The following is a 19,235-nucleotide window of genomic DNA, read 5'->3' on the forward strand; positions in this document are numbered from 1 at the left end:
TTCATCAGAGTCCCCTCTACGGTCATATTTTCCATTGGATTTGGATTTTTTTTTTGCCATATTCGCCTTGCCCCTTTGCAAGGCCCATAACTCTGCCTAGGAAGGCCCTAGAGGTCCCAAAGTTGGCCTGGCCTGTTCATCAGAGTCCCCTCTACGGTCATATTTTCCATTGGATTTGGACTTTTTTTGAGCCATATTCGCCTTGCCCCTTTGCAAGGCCCATAACTCTGCCTAGGAAGGCCCTAGAGGCCCCAAAGTTGGCCTGGCCTGATCATCAGAGTCCCCCCTACGGTCATATTTTCCATTGGATTTGGACTTTTTTTGACCCATATTCGCCTTGCCCTTTTGCAAGGCCCATAACTCTGCCTAGGAAGGCCCTAGAGGCCCCAAAGTTGGCCTGGCCTGTTCATCAGGGTCCCCCCTACGGTCATATTTTCCATTGGATTTGGACTTTTTTTGACCCATATTCGCCTTGCCCTTTTGCAAGGCCCATAACTCTGCCTAGGAAGGCCCTAGAGGCCCCAAAGTTGGCCTGGCCTGTTCATCAGAGTCCCCTCTACGGTCATATTTTCCATTGGATTTGGACTTTTTTTGAGCCATATTCGCCTTGCCCCTTTGCAAGGCCCATAACTCTGCCTAGGAAGGCCCTAGAGGTCCCAAAGTTGGCCTGGCCTGTTCATCAGGGTCCCCTCTACGGTCATATTTTCCATTGGATTTGGACTTTTTTTGAGCCATATTCGCCTTGCCCCTTTGCAAGGCCCATAACTCTGCCTAGGAAGGCCCTAGAGGTCCCAAAGTTGGCCTGGCCTGTTCATCAGGGTCCCCTCTACGGTCATATTTTCCATTGGATTTGGACTTTTTTTGAGCCATATTCGCCTTGCCCCTTTGCAAGGCCCATAACTCTGCCTAGGAAGGCCCTAGAGGTCCCAAAGTTGGCCTGGCCTGTTCATCAGAGTCCCCTCTACGGTCATATTTTCCATTGGATTTGGATTTTTTTTTTGCCATATTCGCCTTGCCCCTTTGCAAGGCCCATAACTCTGCCTAGGAAGGCCCTAGAGGTCCCAAAGTTGGCCTGGCCTGTTCATCAGAGTCCCCTCTACGGTCATATTTTCCATTGGATTTGGACTTTTTTTGAGCCATATTCGCCTTGCCCCTTTGCAAGGCCCATAACTCTGCCTAGGAAGGCCCTAGAGGTCCCAAAGTTGGCCTGGCCTGTTCATCAGGGTCCCCTCTACGGTCATATTTTCCATTGGATTTGGACTTTTTTTGAGCCATATTCGCCTTGCCCCTTTGCAAGGCCCATAACTCTGCCTAGGAAGGCCCTAGAAGTCCCAAAGTTGGCCTGGCCTGTTCATCAGAGTCCCCTCTACGGTCATATTTTCCATTGGATTTGGACTTTTTTTTTGCCACATTCGCCTTGCCCCTTTGCAAGGCCCATAACTCTGCCTAGGAAGGCCCTAGAGGCCCCAAAGTTGGCCTGGCCTGTTCATCAGAGTCCCCTCTACGGTCATATTTTCCATTGGATTTGGATTTTTTTTTTGCCATATTCGCCTTGCCCTTTTGCAAGGCCCATAACTCTGCCTAGGAAGGCCCTAGAGGCCCCAAAGTTGGCCTGGCCTGTTCATCAGAGTCCCCTCTACGGTCATATTTTCCATTGGATTTGGACTTTTTTTTAGCCATATTCGCCTTGCCCTTTTGCAAGGCCCATAACTATGCCTAGGAAGGCCCTAGAGGTCCCAAAGTTGGCCTGGCCTGTTCATCAGAGTCCCCTCTACGGTCATATTTTCCATTGGATTTGGATTTTTTTTTTGCCATATTCGCCTTGCCCCTTTGCAAGGCCCATAACTCTGCCTAGGAAGGCCCTAGAGGTCCCAAAGTTGGCCTGGCCTGTTCATCAGAGTCCCCTCTACGGTCATATTTTCCATTGGATTTTGACTTTTTTTGAGCCATATTCGCCTTGCCCCTTTGCAAGGCCCATAACTCTGCCTAGGAAGGCCCTAGAGGTCCCAAAGTTGGCCTGGCCTGTTCATCAGGGTCCCCTCTACGGTCATATTTTCCATTGGATTTGGACTTTTTTTGAGCCATATTCGCCTTGCCCCTTTGCAAGGCCCATAACTCTGCCTAGGAAGGCCCTAGAGGTCCCAAAGTTGGCCTGGCCTGTTCATCAGAGTCCCCTCTACGGTCATATTTTCCATTGGATTTGGATTTTTTTTTTGCCATATTCGCCTTGCCCCTTTGCAAGGCCCATAACTCTGCCTAGGAAGGCCCTAGAGGCCCCAAAGTTGGCCTGGCCTGTTCATCAGAGTCCCCTCTACGGTCATATTTTCCATTGGATTTGGATTTTTTTTTTGCCATATCGCCTTGCCCTTTTGCAAGGCCCATAACTCTGCCTAGGAAGGCCCTAGAGGCCCCAAAGTTGGCCTGGCCTGTTCATCAGAGTCCCCTCTACGGTCATATTTTCCATTGGATTTGGACTTTTTTTGAGCCATATTCGCCTTGCCCTTTTGCAAGGCCCATAACTCTGCCCAAAGTTGGCCTGGCCTGTTCATCAGAGTCCCCTCTACGGTCATATTTTCCATTGGATTTTGACTTTTTTTGAGCCATATTCGCCTTGCCCTTTTGCAAGGCCCATAACTCGGCCTAGGAAGGCCCTAGAGGCCCCAAAGTTGGCCTGGCCTGTTCATCAGAGTCCCCTCTACGGTCATATTTTCCATTGGATTTGGACTTTTTTTGAGCCATATTCGCCTTGCGCCTTTGCAAGGCCCATAACTCTGCCTAGGAAGGCCCTAGAGGTCCCAAAGTTGGCCTGGCCTGTTCATCAGAGTCCCCTCTACGGTCATATTTTCCATTGGATTTGGATATTTTTTGACCCATATTCGCCTTGCCCTTTTGCAAGGCCCATAACTCTGCCTAGGAAGGCCCTACAGGTCCCAAAGTTGGCCTGGTCTGTTCATACTGTGTGTACAGAACTGTCATACAAGTGCAAAAGCATACAAAGTAGCCCTCTTTAAACACAGCTTTCTCTTCATGTTCCTTCACTATACAGGTTTATGCTTGGCTATATATAATTCTGGGAGCGTTTGTTAGAGGTATTGTATCCTCCTCCATAAGATAATGAGTCACCCAGTCTCGAAGGATGAATCAGGGCATTCGTGCTGGACATACAGATAATTGGGACCATTGTTCAGATTCTCCACATTGATTTATATTTGTACAAAACCTATTTTAGAGCATGTCGTGGTACCTGTCATGGAAGAAAAAAACCCTGGAGGATCTTGAGTCCCAGTTTTACAATGTGGAGGGGGACGTCAGGGAACTGACTGATAGTTTTTTTAAAGAGAAAAAGTTTAGCTATGATTACAGAAATATAAACTCTGTCAGCGTGATGGTCACCCATGAACAGGTTCCCAGGCGATCAAAAACTACCACACCTTTTTAGGATCATCAAAGACTGTGTCAAAATGTCACTCAAATATCTTTAGAATGCATTGATGAATGCATGGTATGTATTGCACATGGCTGCCTTTGTTTTACTGCAGTTGTTGCTATTCCATGGTGTCAATCATTTTGCTTGGGAGAGTGAGAGCTCCAAACTGGGCTGCCTGAGAGCTTTGAAGTACAGCTCTTTTCCTGCATAACCATTTGATATTTATTTTCTGTTTTGTTCTTGGCTGAGATAACTGGCAGATCAGACACTGTCTCTGAAACAAGGTGATGGATCAAAACCCTACACTGTGAGTGTGCCTCTGTGAGCACTTAGTTTAGAGAACTCTTGACATCTTGTCAAGCCAAACATCAGCTAATACAAACTAGAATAGTAAAACAAAATGGAAAACATGTAGCTTGAATGTACGAATTATTATTTTTTTACTATCTTCTCCTACAAACAAAAAGGCTGCACACAAAAAAGTTATTTTGTTTTTGTTCCCCCACTCCCCTCCTGGGCTAGAATGGATTGATAATGCATGGAAAGCCGCTTTAGAGGTCATCACATATGAATGTGCTTCTCTTAAGTTGTAGGCAGCCTTATCTATTGGCTGAAAGATCCCTCCAGAACGGCATCTCTGTCACTCCCTGAAGTGAGCGCGACAGCCACTGGAGATTGGGCCTATTGGTTGACAGAGTCAACATTAAAAAAAGCATGTGCCTGTGTTCTGCCATTTTGTGCTACCCTAATCAGATTTTGCTACCGTGATCCAAAAATATAGGGCTAATCAGGGGTCGGCAACCGAAAATGTTGAAAGACCATATTGGACCCCCCAAAAAAAAGAAAATTCTGTCTGGAGCCGCGAAACATTAAAAGCCTTATATAAGCTTTATAATAAAGGCAACACATGCTCTAAGTGTCTATATTAGCTATATTCGCCAACTATCAAAATTATAAATAGGCTACAAATACATAATGAGCATTCATTAAAAAAGCTAGCTAGCTTCCGTTACCTAGCAACCTAGCACAACACTCGTAGCCATGCTACTTCCTGCTAGTGTTAGCTCTACTTGTTAGCCTGCTCATTGTAAAATTTGAAGCCATATGATAACGTTTCCATAGTCAATAAGATAGATACGTACTTTATTAACCCCCGAAGGGAAATTATTGTGTCCATACAGATAGCTAGAAAGCTCACGCAGTCCAGAAAATCTTTAATCGATAAGTTGGATATTGTAGCTACAGTACAGCAGTAGCTAGCGATCTCAGTCACTACAAGTTTGATACACCGTTAGTCTACAATATTACCGTTATTCGCTAACAATATCAACAGCAACGACAGTCAACATCGTGAACGTCTTGTTTTTCAGTTCACAAGATCATAATCATGAAACGTGTTATAATCATAAATGGTTAAATGACATGGAAAATCCTGTTGGCTTCAATGGCTTGTTAAGGTTTACTATCGCCAGCCAAGATCAACGTTATCCACCCGGAAGTAAGATATTTGTTGTTGTGATGTCAGGCTGAAATGCGTTTGTCATTTAAGCAATAAGGGGGTTTCGGCACTCCGCTTCGCGTCGTGCCTAACAACTCCCCTTACCTGTTCTAAAATCAGCGTAAACCACGGACTCGCGGGGCTTATTGCTTTTCTAAAACTGTTACTACAAATATTTGATATGGTTTCATCAATAAAAACAATTAGAAAACAAAATAGTTTAATAATAGACCGTCATTCTTCCGCTTCTACAAAGTATAGTTCCTACATAAATCGTTGCCACGCAACAGCCAGACGGACTTCGGACTTGTTATGAGGACAACCTGTGAGGTTATGCTGGAATTTCCAACGGCATGGAATGCGATATAGCCAATCACAATCAAGGATGGGAACAACCAGTTTTAGAAATAGTTTTTGTCTATCGGAAAATAGTAGGTTGGAATGTTCGGAATCACACGTGTGACGGTACTCTGTGGGGCCCGCTTTCGAACGACCACATATGTGACGCTACTCCTTAAGAGGTTAAAACAAAATATATGATAACACTATCTTTTTCCATTTTCATATTTTTTTTAAAGCTCCAGGGAGCCACTAGGGAGGCGCTAAAGAGCCGCACGCGGCTCTAAAGCCGCAGGTTGCCGATCTCTGGGCTAACTGTAACTTGAACCTTGCTGTGCACAAGCACAATGCCTGCTGGTTGCACATTATGATAGGTAGAAAAAAAAGTGATAGGACACCGGTCAGAAGGTTAGACCTGCAGGCGGTGTTGACATGCTGTCTCCTGCTTTGGTGTCATATGGCCAGTAGAGGGCGCTAGGCCCCCACCCCACCACTCCCCAAATCTTAATACTTAAAAAGAAAATACTTACAACTACATAGTTTATGTAGGTGTTTTTTTTTCTTCAGTTAACAACGTAAATATGATATATAGATGTATAATCTGTAATACAATGAATCTGTAAAATGTTCCAGATTGTTTAAAGTGAATGATATGATACATGTTTCTTCCCTGTCATGCAAAAGTATTTTCCCATTGACTCTTGTTATAACCTGAACTGGGCTGAGTGGACTAACCCTAACCCTAAACCAAAAATTATGTTATAAAGTTATTAGTCCAGGGGATGAAAGTAAATGTCTGCAAAATAACTGTTAAAATATTTATCTCTCTATTTATGTAAAATTATAAAATTACAGTTTGCCATCGTCTTTCTATTTGTATTTCCTGTAATTAAAAAATACAGAAAAAAAACACGTATAATTTACAGAAAAAGTGTGGTAATTAAAACATTTTTTTATAGTGTGCACAAGGGAGAGGGAAAGAAGTACCAGGACAAGGGAGAGGAGTGGGACAAGGGCAAGGAAGAGGAAGACAATTACCAGGACAAGGGAGAGGAAGACAAGTACCAGGACAAGGGAGAGGAGTGGGACAAGGGAGAGGGAGAGGAGTTAGAATGTGTGGTGGCGTGGGACAAGGGACAGAGCTAGGGTAATACTGTAAATGGCAGCTATATTGCATATTTTTTGCAGTAATGTCCTGTTGCAAATGAAGACTTAGCTGCAGCAATTATGTTGCTGTCTTCTTTTTTTCAACACAGTAACTATACATTCTATAATGCTACTCTGAGATGGGTCATTCTTTTTTGTTCTGAATTTCTGCAGCAAAATGCTTGCATTTACAGTTTTTGCCTATTGCTTGCACACGTTTTGCTAAATTTGGCTCATAGTGTCAAAACTTTGCACACAAGCAAATAAGACAACACTGGGAAATAAACCATTCGCATCTATGTCAAATTGAAACTCTGCTATCAAAACCTTACAATCCTTTGCCAAAATGTCCCTCTGATGACAAAATTATTCTCACTTGCATCATATGAATACACTTTCAGATCAGCAGCAACACACTAGTTTACTTTATATAAAAAACTGCAGTCTTTTGTTGTCAATGTTTTTATTCAGTTCCATAGAGGGCATGTTTTCACAACTGAATTCAAAATCATTACATCAGTATATTTTACTCTACAGTAAATTCAGTTAAATCAAAAATAAAACAAACAATACACTACTGTAAACACAGAAAAACACAATTGTGCGCAGGTGGGCTCATGGATCCTGCCGTCTGTTGGGGTCTGGCCACAGGATCTCATCAACATCACAAGCAATGTGTTCTCTCGCTAAGCATCGGGAAAATATCCCCTTGTGTGGCGAATCCATCCCTGGATTGACCTCACCTCAATGTCTCCGCAGGCCTGTTCCATTGCCTACAGAAGAGGCATACGGGCATGTGGTTGGCGGTCATATATGCGCCATCTCCAGGCGGAAAAATAAATCCTCTATAGGATTTAGAAATGGTGAGTAAGGGGGCAAGTAGAGAACTTCAAATTGATCATGGTTGGTGAACCAGTTCTAAACCAGAGCAGCCCAATGGAAACTAACATCATCCCAGACAACAACCAACCTAGGCTGCTCTGGTCCATCCTGTACAACTGCATCATGAAGTGCATCTAGAAATGTGATTATGTGTTGCGCATTATAGGGACACAGTTTGGCATGATGGTGCAGTAGCCCTCGAAGACTTATGGCAGCACACAATGTGATGTTTCCCCCGCGCTTCCCCGGGACGTGCAAAATTGCCCTTTGGCCAATTATATTACGTCCCCGTCGTCTGTTTTTGCTAAGGTTGAATCCAGCCTCGTCAATGTAAATACATTCATGCGGCTGGGCAGCTCCATCCTTGTCCAAGGATCTCTGTAACAAAAAATACATATTGTGGATGGCTTTACTCAAAGCACACACTTACACTACTACATACAGAACCGACCCATCCCACCACACAGGTACCTGAATGTATCTATGTGGTACTAATCCAGTGGTACATATTCATCTGTTACTGGACTGCACCCATTCTTTATTGTATATGTAAAGGACTGAAACACTTACCTGTGTATATTCATGTTGAAGTTCTTTGACCCTGAAACCGTTCCTCTCAAATGGGACCCTGTACAGTTGCTTCATGGTCATGTTGTGTTTTACCAAGATCCATCTGATAGTTGTAATGCTTACTCGATTTATGTTGTTGAATACTTGCCTATCTGCAAGTATTTGTTGCTGTAGCTGGTGGAGACGGATTGCATTGTTTGCTCTGACTAGATTCATTGCATTGTTTACTCTGACTAGATTCATTGCATTGTTTACTCTGACTAGATTCATTGCATTGTTTACTCTGACTAGGTTCACTATGGCGAGTTCCTATGGCATTGGCGTCCTCCCCCTATAGGTCTTCTAGCCATTCTGTAGAAAAATGCAACCACAAATTGTACTTGTTTGTTTATTTTTTACAGTACTGTGTATACTGAACTTTACTGTATTTACCATACACACATACTGAAACATCTCAACACGGTATGTTTCACAAAACTACCACTTTTGTTGAAAAAGGAGCATTAACCATACATACATACATTTACATTTAGTCATTTAGCAGACGCTCTTATCCAGAGCGACTTACAGTAAGTACAGGGACATTCCCCCCGAGGCAAGTAGGGTAAAGTGCCTTGCCCAAGGACACAACGTCAGTTGGCACGGCGGGGAATCGATCCGGCAACCTTCTGATTACTAGCCCAACTCCCTCACCGCTCAGCCATCTGACTCCCATATACAATACACGTGATACAGTAACGTGATATGGTACAGTACTGTAAATACTCTAGATACAGTCTGAGTAGAGTAGAGAGCTGAAGACATCCTTTGTTTTTCAGTTGGAATGTCCTTATTAAGGATGAAACTGTGAAGCGGCTTAGATTACGATGGACTCTCTGCCCGGCTTTCCTCATAGTCAGGCCATGGTTTATGACATGGACCACCAAAGTTGCTCTTATGTTATCCGAAATAATGGTCCTTGCGTGGCCTCTTTGACCACATCCTCCTCTCTCTCTCTATCCTCCTCCTCCTCTGCCTCTAGCTCTCCCTGCCTCCATGCTTGCAAAGTTGTCAAAATGGCTTAACTGAGGCCTTTTTGTAGCTGGCTGATTGGTGTTCAGTTGTGTAAGTAAGTGTTTTCAGGTGTGTGTCTATATCTTTTCAATAACCAATGTGTGTTGTATTTCGAATAGATGTGTTTTCCCAATGGTACCCTGAGATTTTCATTTTTGAACTAAGTGTCTTATGTATGAAATAGTTTGTAGTGTCTAGGAGCAAGTGTGTTGCAGAAAGGAGCAAGTGTGTTACAGAATTGCAACCAAAGTGCAAAGCAGCGCTTTTGTTTAAGGTATGGGTACACTTTGTTTATGGTATAGTAACAACAACTTCAAGTTATGTTACTTTGGTTTAAGCATGTGTCTATAGTGTAACGGACAATAACTGTAATAAACCCAACAAAACAACAATTTAGAGAGGCTTCAAAAGAAACTGCATTGCAAACACAATCTATAATCTATATACTGTAAGACCTGACACATAGCTGCATGAATAAAGGCAGTTTCTGTAATTCCATCTGATGTTAGTGTTTTTTATTACATTGTGCTCTGATTGACTAAATGTTCCTGTGAAAAAAAGTGTGTTAGTGTTTGGTAGACATAGTGTCATGTATAGTGTATTTTTGTGTTATGACAATTAGTGTTTGAGTTTAATTTACAATGTGTGATTTTGAGCATGAAATTAACAGTTTTTCCAATTGTGTGTGGTAGGTATGTTGGTGTGTTAAGAGTTTAGAAAACTTGTTTAAGGCATTAAAAAAACTGTCATAGCGATTGTAAAAAACGCTAACATTATTTTTCCATCTGAGTCAGCTGTGAAGAGAGATCAATTTGGCGGGTTCTCTCAACTTCAAACACTCGCTTTGCTTTCTCTGCTGACAATCTACGAGCTTTCTGCTTTTATGTAGCAGTTCAGTATCATCCCATCTCACAACCGTCTCCTGGGTGCTTCCGTATATGTAACCCTCTTTAAAGTCTCGCCTATGAGTAATTGATGAAAAGAAGACGGGGAGACCTTCTTGCAATAGAAAAGGAGCCGTCTGCTGAGAGCATTACGGAAACCCCGAACAAGGGTTCCGTGGAGTTACAGCAGAGTGGACAGGAGGAGGCGGAGAGGGAAGAACCATTTTCGGATGACAGAGTAGCGATAGATGCGCACGGGATGTGTTAGTGATAGGGGCACCGCTTCTTATGGCACCTGACGCAGTGGTGTTTAAGCCCAGTAAACCTAGATTATAAAGTGGACGTCAGTCAGAATTGTCGGGTTTATTCTACTTGTCAGATTGTCCCAAGAACCATGATGTCGCCTCCAGACCGCAGGAAAAACGTGCGAGATTTGGCGTTGGAAATTGGCATTCGATTTTTGCTTTTCGGAGTTTTTGTGTAAGTATAACCTACTGTGCATGATTTTTGCATTTGGCAACTATGACATATTTTGTTGTAGTCTGTGCTGCATTCCCAAAATGTAAAGTACATCAGGACTTGATATAATTCTGTAGATATAAATATGCACCCTTGCTCTCCTTGCAATGTAGTAATGTTGTGATGTCTCCATTTGGTGACGTTGTAGTGAGCTACCATTAAGGGCTCCGCGGTCTCTATATTTCACAAGCAGTCCATAGTATTTATGAATAAATGTCTACTTAAGTGCTTTCTCGAGGTCCTCCTAGTTTACTCTAGGCAAGTGATGGAACAACGATTAGGTATCTTTAGCAAATCTTACCTATTTTTAACAGAATCTGTACATTTTCATGAATTATCCGTCGTTCTTATTATAAGTCTTTAACGTCTCCGTTCAAAAGCAGCCTACAGATTTTACACATGGGTCGATTGGAGCCCGCGAGATAACCAAACAGGTTGTTTGAGATGTAACCTGCAGCGTTTTTCGTAGTTTTGCAAGGCAATTATATTGGAGGCCATGCTTCTAAATGTGGTGTAGGCAGGCATGTTTTTGCGTGCACTAGAGACAAAGAGATAGAATACAAATCTGTTTACGTTGCCTCCTCTCTCTGGGTAACATTAACACAAGTTCTCTATAACCAGTAATGCATCAAATTGCATTACCAGAAATAATATGAAGCTTATTTATATAACAGAAGGTTCATTCAACCACACAATCATTGTTCACTATTTGTAGATACAATTCATGGAGAGAAATAACCATACTCTCAAGCTCTCCTCCTGCTACAATATAACCTGAATGATGATGACTTGCAACTTTGCTTCTCTTTTATTTGGTGATTTGACTCACAGGCATTTTTTTTCAGCATCTAATGCAACCATCTCACCTCTGGCTTAGTCAGCATTACCATGTCTGTCTGTGTTTACCCATGCATCACTGTCCATATCCCAGCTTGGCTCCATGCACCATGTCATCCTTCAAGTTCAAACTGGAGTTCAAGCGCTCCAGTCAGCCTAAGCCTGGGGTAGAAGGAGATATGACATCTAGAGATATGATGATATGAGCAGTATAGTGGAGGGTGTGTTGGCCATTACAAAGTGCACCAAGGGGGAAAACTGTTTAATATTGATGGGTTCTTAAGATAATCAGTGACATGAAATTGTATGATTATGTTGCAATGCAGATTAAGTATTGAATAGGGTGTGAATGTGTGTTATTGTAAAAAAATATTGTGTGTGCAGGCATGAGCTTTGTTCGTGTTTTTTTCTTGGTACATTACATTTACATTTAGTCATTTAGCAGACGCTCTTATCCAGAGCGACTTACAGTAAGTACAGTGACATTCCCCCGAGGCAAGTAGGGTGAAGTGCCTTGCCCAAGGACACGACGTCATTTGGCTCGGCCGGGAATCAAACTGGCGATCTTCAGATTACTATCCCGATTCCCTAACCGCTCAACCACCTGACAGTCAGTTACAGTACCCCCCCCCCCCACACACACACACACCCCCACCCCCACACACACACAGACAAACCAATGATTGATTATCTCATTTATCAGCTCCCAGCGATTAGGCATTCTAGGTCTAATGCCCTCTGTCTGATGCATGGTTATGGTTCAGGAAGTCACAGAAAAGCCCACCACACACACACTAATATCCCAGGGGGATGGATTGCACTCTCAATGTGAGTCAACAGGCGCAAAAATGGAACAATTTAGTTGATCATTTATTTACCAAAGGCGAGCGGAAAGTTGACAAGAGCATCGCTAGGGTTAGGGTTAGCATCACGTTTCACAAATAGTTGAAAAGATGGAAAGAGACACTCCTGACTCCATTGACATAATTTGAAAAAGAAACAAATTAGACCAGGCAGGTGTTTGTCTGTGGTGGCAGGATGGAGTGTGATTTTGATCTCCCTTAAGCTGTGGTCTAATGCAATTTCTTGAAGCTGGCTGTAATTGCTGTATAGAAAAATCCAGAGAGACAGCCAGCAGATTAGGGCTTGAACACCCTGGCTTGTGGTGCAGCACTGTCTGGCTGTTGAGGAACTATGAACTGCAGGGTTAAGTCAACATAATTGGGGTCAAGAGGTCCTGATTACCTTGGGGAAAGGGTAAGGGTACATGTTCTGCAGGGCTGTGAAGAGCTCTCCCTGGTCTTTGTATCCAGCAATGGTGATCATGGACCCAATCAGGGGCGGATCTAGAGAAATATTTTCTTAGTGTGGCAGGAGATTTTGAGGGGTGGCACCCCGTGGCAGAAGTGTGTGAGATCAAATAAAAAAACTAAAGGCTGTGCAACGACTTTGTAATTCCACACCCACATTCCAATTTTGGGACCCAGAGTTTCTGTGTTTGAATTACAAATAAATGTCTCATCTTTGATTTGATACACCTTTGATCTGAACAAGAGTGATTCTTTACAACATGGTACTTAAATATTTGTCAGATTTAGTTTTATTTATGATTCATGATTTGTTTTATTGATAATGTTTGCTTCCCCAACACTAAACAGAGTTAACACTTCTTTTCTTCACTCCTTTTCTAGTTAGAACAGTAAAGCAGCTCAGCTTTTCTGCTGTAGCAAACTTTTCTAACCAGTTTAGAGGTGTATGCATTATTAATGTGTAGTGCACCCAAAAACGGTTGTCAAATTGTCAAACACTAACCATTGTGTCTGTACTGTTAATGTGAGTGTGTTTATTGTGCTGTCTGTGGGACAGTGAGGGAGTCTAACCTGACCAGTGTGTGTGAGGTTAGGGAGACAGGCTCGGCCCAGAGCTCTCTCTGACACTGCTGCAGCTGACAGACCTGCTACAAATGACAGACCTGCTACAAATGACAGACCGGTTACAGGCATAGGCACAACATTTGGTGAAAACAATTATCGTACATGGCTTTGATCTGGAACCAATCTGCAACATTCACACTCATCCACCCTTAAAATACCACAACCAGAAATCCAGCACTGATTTAAATCCTCTTTCTTCCCCGTTCCTCATCCTAGGTTATAGAACAGCTCATTGTGGTGTTGCTAGATTGGAGTCGAAATGCAAGAGAAAAATAAACTGACTATGTCAATATGGTTATTACAAGATTTTCTTTGGTAAAGAGCAGACCTGTAGGTGGGTCCAGCAGTGCTCTGAAGAGATAACAAGAACTGAATCGGACTCAACCCAGAGAGCAACACTTCTCCACCTCTCTTTGTCCTTCCCTTCTCTCACAGTTTGCCTCCTTTGCTCCCTATTTTGTCTCTTGGACTAACCCACCCTTCATTGAAAGAAAGAGAGAATGAGAAAGAGAGAGACATGCTGTTTCCTTCTCCTATCCCATCACTCCAAACTACGTCTGTTCCACTCCCTCCACACTGCTCTGAGAGCATCACAGACAAGAATGACAGTCCTGCTTTAGTGTGTGTACGTATGTGTGTTGGGTTAGCCAGAGCTGTCTCCAGTCCTGTCAGGCCCTCAGGTCTTGCTGTCAGACCAAAACGTCTTCTTGATGGTCATTCAGTGCTTCCCTGATCATTCTGTCTCATCCAGCTCCATACAGCTTTGCCACATTAGCAGGGCTCAAGTATTTTTTTTATTGTCAGATGCACAGAACAACACAAGGTCAGACTGGGCACTGACATTCTTAAGACAAGACAATACAAGCACCTGGCATAACATAATCAAGTACACAGAACATAAATTACATCTATGCTAAGCTTAAATAAGTAAACCTCCTAAATATACAGAAATATAAATAATACAATATACTAAACCCTAAATACACATAATAACTTATTGCTAACCCTATAAACCTATTCTAAACTAAGTGAAGTACAGTGAAGTACAATAGTGCAATATTACTGACAACCAGTAGCTGAAAGTGACAGTGTGTAAAGTAGCTAGTAAGAAGTGAATCAATGACCATGTCAATGTCCATTCAGGAGCCTGATGGCAAAGTACTGTGAAGTACAGTAGTGCAATGTTACTGATAGTGCAAAAAGTAGCTGAATGTGACAGTGTGTAAAGTGACTAGTATGAAGTGAATCAATGTCCATATCAATGTCCATTCAGAAGCCTGATGGCCCTTGTGTGCGTGACCAAATGCTGTGGTAACGCCTGCCATTAGGCAATGGGGTAAAGACACTGAAGGATGGGTGGTAACAGTCTCTTAAAATCCTGCCAGTGTAACAGACGTAGTCTTGCAAGCTCCATCAGAGGCATACAAGCCACTGTTCGCTCCGACCAGGAGTCTAACCTACCACCTCTGACTACCCAAGCGCCACCACTATCAACTACGCCAACGAAAAGCTAGCAATTATTTCACGCAGGTGGCCTTTACATACTTGAGGAGTGAGTTTCACCACACACCGGCTCCACCAGCTTTCCTGAGTCAACGTGTCTGGTAGGTGTTCTGTAGGGCTGGGAGCTTCCTGCCGATGATGAATTCAGGGTTCTGTCTCTCCTGTAATTGTGATTGTTGTGTAGTCTTTCATCTAGAATGACTGTAATCAGGAGAATTTATAACAATATGCTGGATCATGTTTACTGTTCTCGTAGGGAATCCCAGTTCTGCAAACTGTTAGATTAAGTCTTCTGTTTACCAATATGTTTGTTTGTCAATGGCCATATGATAATGCATCTGTTTGACTATGTACTGCAGTGGGCTCAGCGAAAGAGTAAGAAAGTGTGTATGTCTGAGCTTGTGTGGGTGTGCATGCGTATGTGCGTGTGTTTGCGTGTGAGAGGACGCGCCTGTGTGAGCTCAGATGCCAGTGAGGGTTTGCTAATGACCTCGTCCAACTCTCTGTAGGTTTGCCCAGCGGAGACGTCTGATCTGTGTGTCTGGAACCACGCAGCACTGCAGACTCTCATTCCACGTTTTATGCTGTCATTTCTGACATTTGGCATGGTGAATAATGAATGTGCCAACAGTGATAAATGTCAGTTTGGGTGCCTGCGCCCCAAGATCTTATCAGCGTGAGTGATGGTGTCTGATTCTTCGGTGGTGCTGCTTGTTTACCCTGGTTCTCAAAGGAGATGGCCTCTTACATCTACCTTCACCCCAGCTGTCACCACCGCCACACATAACTGGAGTACACGCACCCAGCTGTCACCACACATACCTGAAGATGACTGCAGATGCCAGATGTTTGGTCTGAAGCCTGAATATCTTTGTTAACAAAATATTTAATAGTTTATTTGCCCTCTAAAGGGAATGTTTTTTTTATTTTAAGTGTTCTACAGTTGTCAACATCTGTGTAAAATACCTATTGACTTGGTCTGTGGTCATTGATGAGACAGGAAGTTCCAGGGCAGGTAAAAGACACTAGTGCGTATTGAGGATGATGGCATGATGGAACCGATGGTGCAGTGGATAGTTACCCAGCCTCTGTGGCATCAGCTGGGGTTTATGGAGCGTGCACTCAGCCAGCTGGGAAAGCATCTGAGCACAGCGGTCTGCCTCTGTCTCTGAGGTTATCTAACATTCTAACTTGACCCTCCATCAGCTCTTCTGCATCCCAATCCTACCCTTGGTGGTGTCTGAATGGTCTCAGCCCAGCGCTGATGTCTGTCCCAGAGGTAGGCCCCCTGATGTCTGTCCCAGAGGTAGGGCCCCTGATGTCTGTCCCAGAGGTAGGCCCCCTGATGTCTGTCCCAGAGGTAGGCCCCCTGATGTCTGTCCCAGAGGTAGGGCCCCCTCCAGCTTCTCAGGACACTTGTCTCAACTCTATTCACCTCAAATTTGCCCCCGTTGCTGTTCTCATTCTGTTGTCTAAGTACTCCTGGTAATATTGAAACATGATGGAAATTGATCTTACATTTTATCTTCCTCTTCTTTGGCAATTTGAGTGACAGACGGGGGGTGCCAGGTTTTTTCTCTTTTTCTCCCCGAGTCTGTCTTGGGACAGGCGTTCTCTGGGGACGCCGCTGTGCCAAAATGTCACTCAGTGTCAGATCCAGCCCCCCGATGTGACAGGCCTGCTTCTGAGCATCATGGATGTCTGGGCCCACTGTACCTCTTGCAAAGGAAGAGGGAGGGGGAGAGAGAAACTGAGACCAAAATTTAAGAGAAAGACACAGTAGAAACAGACAGAGAGGGGGAGAGAGAGAGTAGAAGAAGGCTACTTGTCCGGGCAGCTCCTTCAGGACTGGCTAGAATATGCTGTTGCCATTGGGAACCCTTTTAATGAGCCAATCAATAAAGCCTAGAGAGAGAATTACTGGGCAGGTTGGTGTTCCTTCTTCAATCATTGGCTTTAATTAACTAAGGTAGTTAATAGTGTCCTGTAGGGGGTGGATACTCTGAGAGCAGAAAAGAAGGACAGTGTTAACTGTAAATCACTCCCATGACCATTAAGGCAGGGGGAAACTAAAGGTACCCAAGCAAAAAATAAAGTATACTTACAAGAAGAAGAACAAACATGATCAGAATCAGAAAGGTTTTAATCGACATGAAAGTTTGCACAGACAAGGAATTTACTTTGGCAGGAAGGTGTACACATTCAACATATAGGAATCTTATCTTTTGAATGTATTCAGCTTCCTGCCAAAGTAAATTCCTTGTCTGTTATATACTGTTATATATATACTGTTTGTATTTTGTATTAGTTGTCAATAAGCAGATACAAAATCTGTATATTTTAAGTACACTTCCAATTGTGTTGAAAAAGACAAATATAAAAAAAATGTATTAAGTTCTCCTTTAACACATTCAAATTAGATAAAAGGTCTCGCATAGGTACACTCCACCCTAGATTAAAGTCTTTTATAGGTATACTTCACCCCAGGCCCCACCTACTGGACCAGTTAGCAGGCCCAGCTCTGGCACCAGGTCCAGGCCAACAGTCCCCAAGCCCCCCAGTCCTCCAATCCCCCTGTCATTTAGTCCTCAAGACCCCCAGCCCTCGGGTCAACCAGTCCTCAAGACCCCCAGTCCTCCAGCCCTCCTGTCATCCAGTCCCACAGTCTTCAAGTCCCACATCCCTCCGGTCATCCAGTCCTCAAGTCCCCCAGCCCTTCGGTCAACCAGTCCTCCGGTCAACCAGTCCTCAAGACCCCCAGTCCTCAAGTCCCCTAGCTCTCTGGTCAGCCAGTCCTCCAGTCCCCCACTCTTCCAGTCATCAAGTCCTCCAGTCCCCCAGTCATCTAGTCTAGGCCCTTTACTGTCAGGCTCTTTGCTGGTGCTTCTCACATGTCTATTAATTGGCTTTGGTTGCTCCAAGAAGGCCCCTGGGAGGCCCCGGGCAGCCTGTAAAGCTGGAGACTTCTTACTTGCTCCAGCCCTCACACCCTGGTCTCCCCTGCCCTTCAAAATCAACAGCTTTCATATAAATAGACACTGATCTCCCTCAGGACAGCCCAGGCGCTCTGGGATGCAAGTTAAATATAGGAGGAAATAAAACAGTCCAATTAAAACAGGCACCTCTTGGCCTGCACCAGGCCCTCTCCCCCCTGACCCCATTGGATCCCTAGTCTCATTGTGGCATCTTGCATGATTGAATCAATGACACATGGCAGTCTTTATTGTGTTTCAGACACACCAGGGAGTCATGGAGCTGACCTGACTTTTACTGTAAGGTAGAAATAGGCAATTATGCTAGGTTGCTAGGTAACGGAAGCTTACTAAAGCTAGCTAGCTTCCCTTTTGGAAAAATAACTCACTCTGGTGGAAGCGTCAGAAATATTCAGAACTCATCTAAAGGTTAAGGGCGCATGCTTGGCCCGTGCGCACTGCTGGTGAGGCTAGGGTCTTCTTCCGGCGAAGCTGCATTACATTGTTTTAATTTATTGTATGGCTGTGTTACATTTCTTTCATGTCAATGATTAAAAAGATTTTCATGAGAAATCTCTAGAATCAGAATTTGCCATGTGTGTAACACAAACACGGAATTTACTGTGGCAGGGAGGTGCAAACACTAAACATATACAAATCTTAAATTAAGTAAAGGTACAAAAGTTTCAGATGTCAGACAGGAAGTCTGTGATCCACCTGCAGGTGGAATCGGGCACGTTCAGCTGGCAGAGCTTGTCCTGAAGCAGGGCGGTGATGATGGTGTTGAAGGCAGAGCTGAAATCCACAAACAGGATCCTGGCGTAGGGTGCTGGGGAGTCCAGGTGCTGTAGCGTGAAGTGGAGGGCCATGTTAACTGTGTCATCCACAGACCTGTTGGCTCTGTAGATAAACTGCAGGGGGTCCAGGAAAGGGTCCGTAATGGCTTTGAGGTGTGCCAGCAGACAAAACAAGACAAAACAGGGCGCATCTAGCAACCGAGGCAGCAATAATCGGCGCCATGTATGTATGTGAACTTGATTTGTAACAATTGTGGCAATTTCCTCCCACACCTGTTCAACCAAGCTAATTTGGGTGGGTTTCTTTTCCCATCCCCATACAATATCACTTCTCTATCTTTTACGGCCCTGACGAGAACGTCGGTCTCCTCAGCTGTGAACTGCTCCTGGCGTGCGCCTGGCAAATCCTCCATTTATAATAGCAATACACCATGAAACAAGTGCACCTGCTCTTAAAGGGAATGTGAGATGACGCTCTGATTGGTTTATTGCACGTTTATTTTTTATTTTTGTATTTATATATTTATTTAGCAGACACTTTTATCCAAAGCGACTTCCAAGAGAGAGCTTTACAAAGTGCATAGGTCACTGATTACAACAAAAAGATAGCCCCAAAGCTTTGCGGGTAGCCAAAACAAGAAGCACACATTGTGAACAACCAAAAAATAAGTGGCAAAGGGAAGAACCATAAGAGCATGTAGTTAAGCAAGTTACAATTAAACAATATGAATCTCTAAGTGAAAGTTTACCTGTAGAAAAAGCAAGCAACAGTAAAATAAAAATAAGATTAACTAAAATAGAATATTTTGCAGCGAATACAACAGTTTAAAGGAGACATATAATGAAAACTTTATTTTATGAGGTTATTTAACAT

General features: G+C 43.5%; 1 protein-coding gene across 1 annotated transcript in view; it reads left to right on the forward strand.

Annotated features, from left to right (window-relative positions):
- The first annotated feature begins 10,022 nt into the window (after window positions 1-10,022).
- plpp4 (phospholipid phosphatase 4) overlaps window positions 10,023-19,235 on the forward strand; it is a 34,693-nt gene continuing 25,480 nt past the window's right edge. Inside the window, exon 1 of the mRNA XM_047030190.1 lies at window positions 10,023-10,279. Coding sequence (XP_046886146.1) covers window positions 10,194-10,279 — 86 coding nt within the window. The 5' untranslated portion in view covers window positions 10,023-10,193. The remainder of the gene's footprint in view (window positions 10,280-19,235) is intronic.

Source organism: Hypomesus transpacificus, chromosome 11 (genome assembly GCF_021917145.1).
Source record: "Hypomesus transpacificus isolate Combined female chromosome 11, fHypTra1, whole genome shotgun sequence".
Lineage (NCBI taxonomy): Eukaryota > Metazoa > Chordata > Actinopteri > Osmeriformes > Osmeridae > Hypomesus > Hypomesus transpacificus.